At 35.9% G+C, this 13,449-nt stretch overlaps 1 protein-coding gene across 2 annotated transcripts in view; it reads left to right on the plus strand.

Moving 5' to 3' along the window:
- Nucleotides 1-13,449, plus strand: part of TBC1D19 (TBC1 domain family member 19) — a 151,608-nt gene that overhangs the window by 87,331 nt on the left and 50,828 nt on the right. For both annotated transcript variants that reach the window (XM_027544218.1, XM_027544217.1), the window contains exon 13: nucleotides 2,546-2,608. In XM_027544218.1, the coding sequence (XP_027400019.1) occupies nucleotides 2,546-2,608 (63 nt within the window). The remainder of the gene's footprint in view (nucleotides 1-2,545; nucleotides 2,609-13,449) is intronic.

Consider the following 13,449-nt stretch of genomic DNA (forward strand, 5'->3'; position numbering starts at 1 on the left):
TGTACAAAAATAACAAAGGGTAAGTGCTAAAATAATTCAGTTGCACAGAGCCACTGGGGCTGCTGTTCAGGAGGGCACAAGAGGCAGTACAGCAGTTAAGAGATATGCAAGGCTGGGGGTGTGCCTCTCTGGAGACAGGGACCCCATGCAATCATTCATTTTCCATTCTCTTGAAATTTCCATTCTCTTGGAAACAGGCAAAGGGCTCATGCCTGCAGAAGGCTTTGCCCTTTCCTGCTGAAGGATATAATTCTACTTCTGCTGTTCTGACTTCTCTTTTTAAAGGAAAATTGCATTGAACCAACACAATTCTCATGTTGTACTGACATCATTTCCTTACTCACCAGCCACATATTGATACATGTATTATAGCAAAGTAGGAAGTATTAATACTATTACTTTACTGTCTTACAGATGAGGGAACTAAGGTAAACAAAGAGTAAAGAAATCCATTTAAATTCATATATTAAGTAGTAAAGCCAAGATTTGAATCTAGGTAATCTGATTTCATAACCCGTACCTTTAACCACTATGCTCTACAGGGAGGAGGATGAGGGGAATTAAGAGGATGCGGTCTTTTGATGAAAAGTCTTGACTCTTTTGAAAAACTCTTGAAGTTTTTACATAGATTTGGATCACAGGTACTGCTATTGACTTTGAGGTCAAATGACTGTACGCAGGAGATCATTTTAGCAACAGCCTAAGAGATCTTTTGGGCTTTAAGACTTTAATCTCTCTGTTCAAATGAGAGAAGACTCACAAGAGAAGTTCAAAAAATCCAAGAGTGCTAGCACGAGAGTTCCCTTTGCTGCCAACATGAATTTCAGTTAGAATCAGTAAAGCAAATCTGTCATGAGAAAGAGGTAAACAGCTTGTGTCTGAACAGCTGAATGTAAGTTTTGGTAGAATCAGTCCTGACGGTCCACAGCATGAGTGTTTACTTATGTTAGTTAAACTCTGCTGATCGTACTGGAGCAACTCCAAATATTATTAAAGTCAGCCCTTAAGGGAATAAGCATTAAAAAAATAATCATTTGAAGTTTCATTACAACTCCCTTTGGCAAAGATTCATTTTTAATTTAATAGAAAATAGAATTATTTTAGCGGTTAAAGAAATGAAGGAAACAAGGCAATGCTTAAGCACAGAACATCATCAAACCCTCCCTAAGCTAAAATATCTAATGATTCTCTCTGGATTGTATTTTTTTTTTTAATTTTATAATCAAAAATTAGTAAATGAAAATCAGAAAGGAAAATAACATTGAAAAACAAACAAAACCAAAACATAACATCGAGTCTATATAGGTCAAATTGGTAACATAATTACATAAGAAATAATTATTTCAAGATGTTTTGTAATACAATGTTCTGACTTTTACATTCTTACATTCTTAGTGGGATACATTCAATAGACAAAGAGAACTACAAATAAAACTTAAAACCTCATTGAATGATTTCACTGATAGAAACAGTACTATGATATTTTTAGCACATATATTTTCAGGAAAAGTAAATACATAAAAATACCAATTTCTTTTTTTTTTTTGTCTGATAAATTCTTTATTTTGCCTTTTTTTTTTTCTTTTTTTTTTTTTTTAAATTTATTCCTTTATTTCTCATGTGTTCCCCATCCTGAACCCTCCTCCGTCCTCCCTCCCCATACCATCCCTCTGGGTCATCCCAGTGCACCAGCCCCAATCATCCAGCATTGTATTTTTTTCTCACAAACTTGTCTTGAATCCACACCATCTACAATTTTCTACTGCTTACTGTGATCTGACAGTTCATATCAGTGTTTCTCAACCTTTTCTTCATAAAAGAAAAAATTTTCTCTAAAATTTTGATTCCCCAGGAATGATGCCCCCTTAGAGGCAACATCATCCTCCTTGAGATCGCGTGATCTCTACTTATGCCCATGTTGTGACTTAGACTGACTCCTTTCTTTTCTCTTAATCTGTGTCTTTAAGTAATATTTCTTTGGGGCGTATAACCAGTATTTCTCATTCTCCAGTATTTCTACCATGTATGTTTTCTTGCTGGTGAGATTGAAGATAAACTTTGTCTCTTTTGCTAACAAGTGATGACTTGCAAATGAATAATTACAAAAACATCAAAGATTTTTGGTATTTTGATGGAATGGCATGAATGTGGGCCTGAACAGTGGAGGACCAGATTGAACAGTAATTTGAGGCCAGATTTTTACGGCTGCTTTTGGACGTTGTGATTGCAAATGCTTTTCTAATTTTAAGATACCTAAATATTAGATTCAAAGGAGATAAAATTGAAATAAATAATAAGAAATTACTCATGGAACCCAAATAAGTGTAAACAATTTGAAGTCAAGTAATGTGTCACAAATATCAGTCAAGTACCTTTATAAATTTATTTCTGATAAACCCAGTGATAAAATCTAATTGAGAAGTTTATAATCATATGTGAAGTAATAAAATCATTTCAGTATTATTTCTGTATGTTATATTTATGTCTTAGTACTATAAACGTACTCATTTAAGTTCTTTTCAGTGCCTTCTACTTTTAATTATAGGATGTGAAATTGACAGCAAGCAATGATGATTATTATTTTGTATTTGAAGATTATTTATATCAGGTAAGTTGAAAAATTAAAATATATAATGTTCTTGTTTTAAATTCTCTAACTCAGGCTACTTTATTTTTTTTTTTTTTAAACTTTACATAATTGTATTAGTTCCAAATTTGGGATCAGGTTAACTTTTGTTCTTAAAAGAGACTAGGTGGGAGGATAAGAACTTCATCTCTGTTCCACCCAGGAGAGGTATAGATCAGATACATAAATTGAGTGTCTATTTCATATTTCAGCTGTCCCAAGATGTTTAGAGAAAGCATTTTTACATGATACTTTTCTATTAAAGGTCTTGAGTAAATAATTAAGTGCTTTGAAATCAGCTTGAAGAGTTGTGATTACTCTTTGATCACATCATATGGTGATACTGTGGATGTTTGGGTTTACCTAGGTCTTTCTTATATCTGATAAAAGAGAAACAAAATAGAAACATCACAATTAGGAAATATGTGATTTATGTAGAATTGCTTAAATGATATTCTTTTTTTTAAAGATCATACACACATAGATAGATAAAAGATAGATAATATGCAATGGCACCCCACTCTAGTACTCTTGCCTGGAAAATCCCATGGATGGAGGAGCCTGGTAGGCTGCAGTCCATGAGGTCGCTAAGAGTCGGACACGACTGAGCGACTTCACTTTCACTTTTTACTTTCATGCATTGGAGAAGGAAATGGCAACCCACTCCAGTGTTATTGCCTAGAGAATCCCAGGGACAGAGGAGCCTGGTAGGAGGCTGTCTATGGGGTCGCACAGAGTCGGACACAACTGAAGCGACTTAGCAGCAGCAGCAGCAGCAGCAATATGTATCATGGAAAAAAAAAAATCTAGATTCCACATGGCAGTTTCTGCTTGACTAAATGTAAATCAGTCCCAGATGTCGAATTAGCAGGTCTCTGATGGTAATAGTGGTTGTAGTTGTGTATCTGTTTAAGAAAAGAGTTAAATAAGAATCTCTCTAGAAGGTTTGCTGCTGCTGCTACTGCTAAGTCGCTTCAGTCATGTCTGACTCTGTGCGACCTAATCGTATATTCCAAGAACTAAAGTCCAAAAGATTTTATAAAATTTATTTATAAAATTAAAATTTGAGATAACCTTGGAAAGAATTTTAAGGGAATTTCCATGATTTCAAATATGCCATTAATTTTTAAAATTAAAAAAAAGTTAAGACTTAAAATCCCATTCTTTAACATATTGTTATTAATTAAAACAGTATAAAAACATTAAATTTATTTATTTATGTAGCAAATATGTAGCCTGATACCTATTTTTTGGTACTCAGTCAAATTTTGAATGTACAATAAAGTTAAAGCTTCATTTATATAGTAATTTTTGTTTCTAAACTGAAATACTGAGTAGAAATGATTGCTTTTGGTATTGTAGCATAAAGAGGTCCACAGAACCATCCCTATTAGAAAAATCAAAACCAGTGAAAATTATTTAAAAAGCAAAAAAAACCCCCAAACATTTAAAGTATCTGGAAACTGTCTTAAGATTAGATGTCAAGTCAGCAAATAAAAACATTTATTCAGGAGAAGTGATTAAGTCTCAAATCAGTCTGTAGCACTTGAGCCATGATGCACTCTCTCCTTCCTCATAGCCCCAGATCATCATGATGGAAGCTTCAATTCAACTGAGTGTGGCTAGGAAGATGGGGTTCCTTTTTCGAATAATTTCTAGTCAAAGACTGCAGTATCTCTATAGAAGGCTCTGTGCTGTGCTTAGTCGCTCAGCCGTGTCTGATTCTCTGCAACCCCATGGACTATTCTGGCTTCTCTGTCCATAGGGATTCTCTAGGCAAGAATACTGGAGTGGGTTGCCATGCCCTCCTTCAGGGGAGCTTCCCAACCCAGAGATCCAAGCCAGGTCTGCTGCATTGCGGGTGGATTCTTTATCATCTGAGCCACCAGGGAAGCCCATAAAAGGTTCAGGAAACCGGTATTTCTCATTCTCCTCAGCTCTGTGTTGTAGATGCAAAATTTCAGAAGTCGGGGGCTTCCTGCCTCCACTCAGAGGGTAACCCTCTGTCAAGAGCAGGTTTGAGTAACCTCTATGACTTGTTTTCTGTAGTGGCTGTACCAACTTGCATTCCTACCAGCAGTACACTAGGGTTCATTTTTCTCTGTACCCTCACCAACACTTGTCTTTTTTTTTTTTTTTTTTTATGGTAGCCATTTTAACAGGTATGAGGTGATAACATTCTGGGTTTGATTTGCATTTCTGTGGTGATTAGTAATGTTGCATACCTTTTCATGTACCTGTTGGCCATTTGTATGTCTTGTTTGGAAAACTTCTGTTAATTTCCTTTGCCCACTTTTTAATTGGGTTGTTTGTTTTTTGCTATTGAATTGTAGAATTCTTAATAAATTTTGGATATTAGCCTCATATCAGACATAAAATTTGCAAATATTTTCTCCCTTCCTGTAGGTTGCCTTTTCATTCTGTTTTTAGTTTCTTTTGCTTTATAATGGTTTTTAGTTTGATATAGTTTCACTTATTTATTTTTGCTTTTTAGCTTGTGTTTTACTATCATAAAAGGAAATTACCATGAAGACCTAAGTCAAGGAGCTTTTTTTCTATGATTTCGTCTAGGAATTTAGGTCTTATGTTTAAAGTATTAAGTCCATTTCAAGTTCATTTTTGTGAGTGGTATAAGGTACAAGTCTAATTTCGTTCTTCTGCATGTGGTTATCCGGTTTTCCCAACCCTATTTATTGAAGATACTATCTTTTCTCCACTGAGTATTCTTGGCTCCTTGTTAAATATTAGTTAACTGTGTATGTGTGGTTTATTTCTGGGCTCTCAATTCTGTTCCATTGGTTCCTATGTCTACTTTTATGCCAGTGCTTTACTGCTTTGATCACTATAACTTTGTAGCATAGCTTGAAATCAGGAAGTATGATGCTTTGTTATTCTTTCTTGAGATTGCTTTGTCTACTCAGTTTCTTTTGTGGCTCTATACAAATTTTAGGATCGTTTTTCTATTTCTGTGAAAAATGCCCATTGCAATTTTAATAGGAATTGCATTGAATCTGTAGATGGCTTTGGGTAGTATGGCATTTTAACAGTGCAACTTCTTGTCAATGAACATAGGATATTGTTCCATTTGTGTCTTCTTCTGCTTCTTTCATCAAAGTCTTGTAGTTTTAAGTGTACAGATCTTTCACCTCCTTGGTTAAATTTCTTCGTATTTTATTGGTCTTTTTTATGTTATAGTGAATGAAATTATTTCTTTTTCAGCTTTTTTGTTCTTAGTGTATAGAAACACAACTGTTTTCTGTATATTGATTTTGTATCCTGCAGTTTTACTGAATTCATTGATTAATTCTAGCAGATTTTGGATGGAGCCTTTAGGATTTTCTATATATAAGATCATATCATCTGTAAGTAGAGATTATTTCTTTCTTTCCTACTTGAAAGTGAAAGTTGCTCAGTCATGTGCAACTCTTTGCAAGCCCATGCACTATACAGTCCTTGGAATTCTCCAGGCCAAAATACTGGAGTGGGTAGCTGTTCCCTTCTCCAGGGGATCTTCCCAACCCAGGTATTGAACCCAGGTCTCCACATTGCAAGCAGATTCTTTACCAACTGAGCCACCACGGATACCCATCCCTAACTGGATGCCTTTTTTTTTCTTTTTCTTGCCTGACTGGTCAAAGTGGTCTTGTAAAAACACCAATCAGTTCATGTTACTTGTGAGATCAAATCCCAAACACGAAAATCCTTCACAAGGCCTGATGACCTTGGGTGTGCTGGTTCACATCTCTAGCCTCACGATTCACCTCTGCACTAACACTGTGGTACTACGCATTCCAGCCACTCTGGTCTTTTACTCCTCATGTTCGTTATGCTTTTTTCTACCTCAGGGTCATCAGACCTGCAGTTCCTTTGATGTAAAAGACTGTTGTCCTCCCCTCTTCCTCTACTAAATTCCTATTTTTCCTTCAGCTTTCAACTAGAATATCACTTATTCACAAATACCTTTCCTGACCTACTGGGCTTCTCAGCAGGACATATACATAGGGTCATGGCCTTGTGTTCTGTGTGATTACACATTTATTGTCATTGTAGAGGGCTGTAGATTTTCTTTAGTTAAGAGTTTAGTTCTAGATGTGAAGGATCTTTTTATCAACTGACTTCTAAATGAAACAAATTAGTTAATGTTGCACAATACTAAAAATATGAAACAAATGAAAATTTTTGACCCTCCCTCTGATAGCTATTTAGATCCTGAACATGAAACTATTATGACACTGAACATGAGTACATAAATTATAATATCAGCCAAAGGCCAATAATCATATAGTTTGTAGTGTGTTCACTCTTCTACTTCAGTGTGTGGGTAGAGCAAGTGGAAATGTCACAATTTCTGCCCCTTTGGTGGCTGGAGAGAAGAGGATTGTCAATTTAAATTCACAGCTACAAAGTCTTTTTGGTGGTGGTGAAAAGGACTTGCCAGACAAAAAACCTACCTCATTTGATGAACAGGGTCTATAAGGATAACATTTTAAATTAGAGTCGTTACAGTTTCTCCACATAGTGCCAGAATTACCCTTGAAGACATATTCATCTTTGTGTACCACATAAACTTGGGAAACTTATAAGTGACAGAGTCTGAAAAACGTAACTATTTATAAACAATGGATGCATTCTCTGAGAAAAAGCAGAATGGTCATCAGTAAGTATTTATTGACCCTTTTATATAATGATACCACCTTTGATGGGCTTACATTCTAGTTAAAGAGGCAAAAATGTTTTGAAATTGTTTTAAAGTATGTGTGTAAAGCATTAGGTATTAATCAATATTATAGATAGTACTATAGGAGTATACTTTAACCTTTATTTTCCATTTTTATCAATATTTTAGTCCAAATTATATTATTTTTAGATTTCCTATAGTATTTTCAGTCATAGATCTTATATGGTACCCCACTCCAGTACTCTTGCCTAGAAAATCCCATGGATGGCGGAGCCTGGTAGGCTGCAGTCCATGGGGTCGCTAAGAGTCGGACACGACTGAGTGACTTCACTTTCACTTTTCTCTTTCATGCATTGGAGAAGGAAATGGCGGCCCATTCCAGTGTTCTTGCCTAGAGAATCCCAGGGACGGGGAAGCCTGGTGGGCTTCTGTCTATGGGGTCGCACAGAGTCGGACATGACTGGAGCAACTTAGCAGCAGCAGCAGCGATGTGGATCTTTGTCCTTACAACATAAATAAATGGATAATTGTAACACCTAAGTTCTGTCTTTGGGAATTTTGCAGAACAAAATTTTCCTCATATGGATAGTTACCAAGAAAATACTTTTCGTGATCATACTTGATCATAATTAATTTTATAATTAATTTGACTTGTCATAGAGAAGTTCATTTTAAGTAATAAAAGTATATGTAATTTTTTGCATTGAAAACAATATTATCAGGAATTGAGTTGTGATTTTTTTCTGAAAAAAAATTTCTATCCCTATACATGTATGCACATGCCCTCAAATGTGTGTGTATGTACGACATAAGAAAGAAGAAAGCCTTTTCTTATTGCTAATTATGGCTTTCCTTTGGCAGAGCTGCCTAGCAACATAACTACTCAATGGGAAAATTGTTGATGTTAATGGAATGAACTTAATTTTCTAGCACGCTCTGTGTCATAACCCATGTATTGGATTTTGTGACTAGACTAAAAAATTTGACAGCATGTGGCATTGCTGTGTCCATATATAGATGAGAAAGTCTCCAGTAGTTCCTCCTGAAGGAAGATCTGGGCCTGTGTTACACGGATACACAGGTATTCTTCTGTCTTCTGAGTGACTCATGTTAGTTACCTGAATTTTTTTCAGCAACAACATTGAACATTATAGAAATAGCCTTTTGAGTAATAAGTCAATTTTTTAGTATTCCAAAGTTTAGCATTTATTTTGCATGAAATTCTTAAAAATACTTAGTTGTGCTGAAAATTTTAAATTATGTCAGAGTTTTAAAATATGTTCAAACAGAAGACAACCCTTTACTCCATGTAAGTAAATTGGGTCGTTTGACAATTTAGTTTCAGATTTGAGTACTTAGTGATATCATGACAACCTATAAAAGTTAACTTATTGTCCAAAGTATATAAAGTACTCATAGGGGAGAACTTTTAAATAGTAAAGAGAAGACATAGGAATTACTCTTTCTGTTTTCTGACAAATTCTTTATCATATGCTTGGCTTATCTAGCATATGCTTAGTAGAAATACTGACATATTAGAATATGCCATTTTGTTGTTGTTGCTGTTTAGTCGCTGTCATGTCTAACTCTTTTGCAACCCCATGGACTGTAGGCCACCAGGATCCTCTGTCTGTGGGATTTCCCAGGCAAGAATGCTAGAGTAGGTTGCCATCTCCTTCTCCAGGGGGTCTTCCTGATCCAAGAATAAAACCCGCATCTCCTGCATTGGCAGGTGGATTCTTTACCACTGAGCCACCAGGGAAGCTAGAATATGCCATAGTTACAAATATTTTAATGCCATTGAATGGAGTTTAAGAAAGGCCTAGGTGCAATCAGATACCCTTTATTCATGTATTCATGTCAAATTATTGAGTGTCTGTTCTGATACAGGCACTGCATAAGAAAATGTTTATTAAGCTCACATTTTAGTGAAAAATGAGGGAAAGGCAAATACACAGTTATAATTTGATAAATGTTCTGGATAGAGGTTTATGCAATGTTCCATGCAAATACAATTAAAGGGGAAATAAATTCTGGGAGTAGTTCAGCTTAGTGGTGGCTTTAGAATAGAAATGTTATAAGAAATGTCTGGTTCTTTTTCCTTTATCTTAAAATTTTTTTAACTTTTTATAGAAGTGTGGTTGACATTTTATTATTAGATATACAACATAGTGATTTGACATTTATATACATTACAAATTGATCACCATAATAAGTCTAGTAACTGTCACTATACAAAGTTATTCCAGTTATTGTTGACTGTATTCCCTATGCTATACATTACATCCTCATGACTTATTTCTTTTATAACTGGAATCTTATTCCTCTTAATCCTCTTCACCTATTTTGTTCAGCCCCCCACCCCTCTCCCCTCTGGCTGTGTATCTATGAATCTATTGCTGTTTTGTTTGTCCATGTGTGGGTTTCTTTTTTTTTTAAGATTCCACATTATAAATGAAATCATTTGGTATTTTTTTTCCTCTGAGGAAATGTCTGGTTCTTAAAAGACAAAGAATTAGGAGAATGGGAAAAGCAAAAATAAGCATGAGCCATATGCACATGGTGATTAATGAGGAGAGATTAGCTTCGCATGGTGGTGAACAGCTCTGGCAGTTCAGGCTAGCCTTAACGAGCACTTGAGGTAGAACGAGGCATGTGTGAACAGAGAGAACAAATGTGAGATATGTCAGTACCATGACTTATCATTATAATCACTTCATCTTGAATGCATGTTCAACTCCCTTGCCCTTCTGCTTTCTAGTAGTAATTACCTGGCAAAACCTTAATCCTGGTTAAGTACAGCTATCCACCGATTCTGTGGCTACAGTGTGCGTTTGAAAGTGGCTGGAGAAAAACATGCAACCATGATAACTGCTTTTATTTAAATTCATGACCAAGAACCTCAAGAAAGTCCTTACTTTTCCTTGGCATTTCTACTTCATTTCCCTAATCCAATTTTCATCCATTCTCCTAGAAGACTTCTCATACCTCCCCTCTCTTCAAATCTCCACCTCTTCTGTCTCAGCTAATGACTCTGAATCCTGTTTCTGAAAAAAATAAAAGCTCTGAGAACAAACCCCCAAAGACACACACACACATACTCCCACCACCACTTGTATTCCTCATACCTGCATCTGCATCAATATACTCAGCTCCCTTTCTCTTATTATGGATAAATTATCCATGCTTTTATTTATAACAAAACCAATCTCTGCATTTGGACACTGAAACTCATTTCCCCTTGGTACTCAAAAGCAATGAAATTGTTAGTTTTTCCATCGTCAGTTTTCCTGTCTCTATTGGATCCCTCCTCTCACTATACAAATGTGCTATTATTTCTCTCATCTAAAAAAGAGGCAAAATAAAGCAAAACAAAAATCTTCCCTGATTCTTCATCACATCCAGCTACTGCGCCATTCCCCTATTCCCTGAGTTGGTGAAAGTTCTTTTTTTTAAATCTGTAGATATTGTTTCTAAGTCTTATCCTCCTGTTCTCTCTTGAACCTTCCTGAATAAGTCTTTTTCTCTGCCAACCTATCCCACTAAACTTATTTCATGTTGCTGAATCCAGTGATTATTTCCCAGTTCTCACCTTAACTTTATCTGTTTGGTCACTCAGTCACCCTCTCTTGGATTCTCTCTCTTCACTTGGCTTCTAGGATATCATGCTTTCAGGTTACTAGCTGGCACGCTCATTCACCTTTGCTGGTTTCTCTTTATTTTCCTGTCTTACCCTGGAGTACCCCAAGATAAGCCATTGAACCTCTTTTTTCCTCCTGTTCTTGCCGTTGGTGATCTCATTTATTCTCATGATTTTAAATACCATCTGTACACTGACACCTCCCAAATTTATGTTTGTCTTGTCTTTTTGGTCTTTCTGGACCTCTCCCTTCAACTCCAGGCTTGTGTACCTAGTCCCAGGGAGCTGTTGTTCTACCCAAACTCTTATTATTACCGTAGACCCATTTCCTGACCACTTTTCAGTTCCTAATTAAAATACACATCAAACTTTTACTAATATATACATGTGAGCATGCATTATCCCTCTTGTCTGCATTATTTTCCTCTGTAGCATGTACCACCAAATAACATACAATATATTTTACTTTTTTCCCCTCTATCTCCCTTCACAAAAGCAGAAACACTGTAAGGACAGGGATTTGGGATATTTTTTCATCCATAGTTGTATTCTCAGTCTTTAGAACCATGCCTGCCACATAGTAGATGTTCAAGTAAATACTTGTAGGAGGGAAGGAAGTATGGGAGGGAGGGAGGGAGGGAGGGATGAAGAGAAGGGAAAGGAAAGAAGGAAGGGCAGGAGAGAGGAGAGAAGGAAGAAACTCTCAAAGGCAGAATAAGGAGGATTTTGGTGACTGGCTAACTGTGCAGGTTGACTGAGAAGGAAGAATCAAGAATGACTGAGTTTGCAGGCTTTGGATAGTTAAAAGTATTGGGTTTCCAAGATGGCACTAGTGGTAAAGAACTCTCCTGCCAATGCAGGAGACTCAAGAGATGTGGGTTTGATCCCTGGGTCAGGAAGATCCCCTGGAGGAGGGCATGGCAGTCCACTCTAGTATTCTTGCCTGGAGAATCCCATGGACAGAGGAGCCTGATGGGCTATGGTCCACAGGGTCGCAAAGAGCTGGACACAACTAAAGTGACTTAACATGCATGGAAGTTAAGATCAGAAACACAGGAAGAATGTATAAGGTTGGAAATCAAGGGGACAGGTCAGAGAAGGATTTTTAAAGTATATTTTTCTCTGTAAGAATGTGATGAGAGTCCTTAGCCAAGCATGAAACTAAACCAGAAGTCTTTGTTAATTTTTCTCCCAGTATTCTCTGATTGGAAGTGAAATTATCAGCGCTATCTTGATCATTTACTTAGAGAGTGCTTATTAGGTGCCAAGAACTGCTCTAGATGCTTTATGTACTTACAGTACAGTTCTTACAACAGGTAGCTTTATTTCTGTTTCATAGATGAAGAAGCAGAGGCTCAGAGCTCAAACTATACCTGATAGCTACCAGGACCCAGGCTAGGTCTGTTCCATTTCAAAGCTTTGTAAGCCTAATTGCTCTTTGGTTTATGAAAATTTAAATCAGGGCAGAGGGTTTAAAAAAATGATTCTTGAAATTTTATCATTTGAAAATTCTCCAGATTAGTTTGGATAGAAATACAAGACGCACCACAAATTTTAAAATTGTGCAATAATTGTAAGTTAAACTGATTTTTCCAACAGACATACATCATTTCTTATATGCTTTTTATTACATAAATAACTTACTTCTCAGAAACATTCATTATAAATATCTTTTCAAAAACTAAAGGAAGCTTTAGTCCATGTAAATCTTCTGCAGCTGTATGTAGAACTGTTAGGTGTAATTCTGCTATAAAACTGTAGTTCAGACTTACACATCCAGCTTATACTTACACTCCCAACTTTTCTAAATAAAGTAAATCATTACATATGTAATCTCATCCACATAAAGTTCAATTTTTACTTAATTTGGGAATAATCAAAGTTGAATTTTCTAGTTAATTTGATTAAAACTGTCATCTTCATACAGTCACAACATTTCTAGCAAATTTACAGTTGAACTGTAACTTCATTACAGATACAAAATTGGATCTCAGAAGTTAAAACAGCTCAGGTTAAGATAGGAGTTGGCAGCTCTCTGCTTGCATGCTGGGGTTGCGCGTCAGTACATACTGTGTAACATCCCATCTCTGGCTTATCATCAGAGTCACGCTACAGTCACTGATGTTCTCTCAAGAGCAGTTTCAGATATCTTGTCTTCTCTAAGGCAATAGGGATTTTAGGTGTATATATTTAAGCACAGAGCTTCTCCTAACATTACTATGTTCCCACCAGTTTCAAAGAGAAAGTTAATACAAATGTTTCTTTAGGAACTGTATTCCCTCTAGGCAATGATAGAAGGATATTTATAAGTATACTTTCTTTTGCATTATTTATTTTATTTGTACTTATTTATTTTATTTGTATTAGTTTATTAGTAGTTATTTATTGTTACATTAATTGTATAATTTTATTAGTTATATTAGTTGTATTAGCTGATTGGTGCTGCTATAGCAAATTAACATAAATTTAGTGGCTTAAAACAAAACAAATCTATTCTCCTACAGT

The sequence above is a fragment of the Bos indicus x Bos taurus genome, chromosome 6, assembly GCF_003369695.1.
Source record: "Bos indicus x Bos taurus breed Angus x Brahman F1 hybrid chromosome 6, Bos_hybrid_MaternalHap_v2.0, whole genome shotgun sequence".
Classification (NCBI taxonomy): Eukaryota; Metazoa; Chordata; class Mammalia; order Artiodactyla; family Bovidae; genus Bos; species Bos indicus x Bos taurus.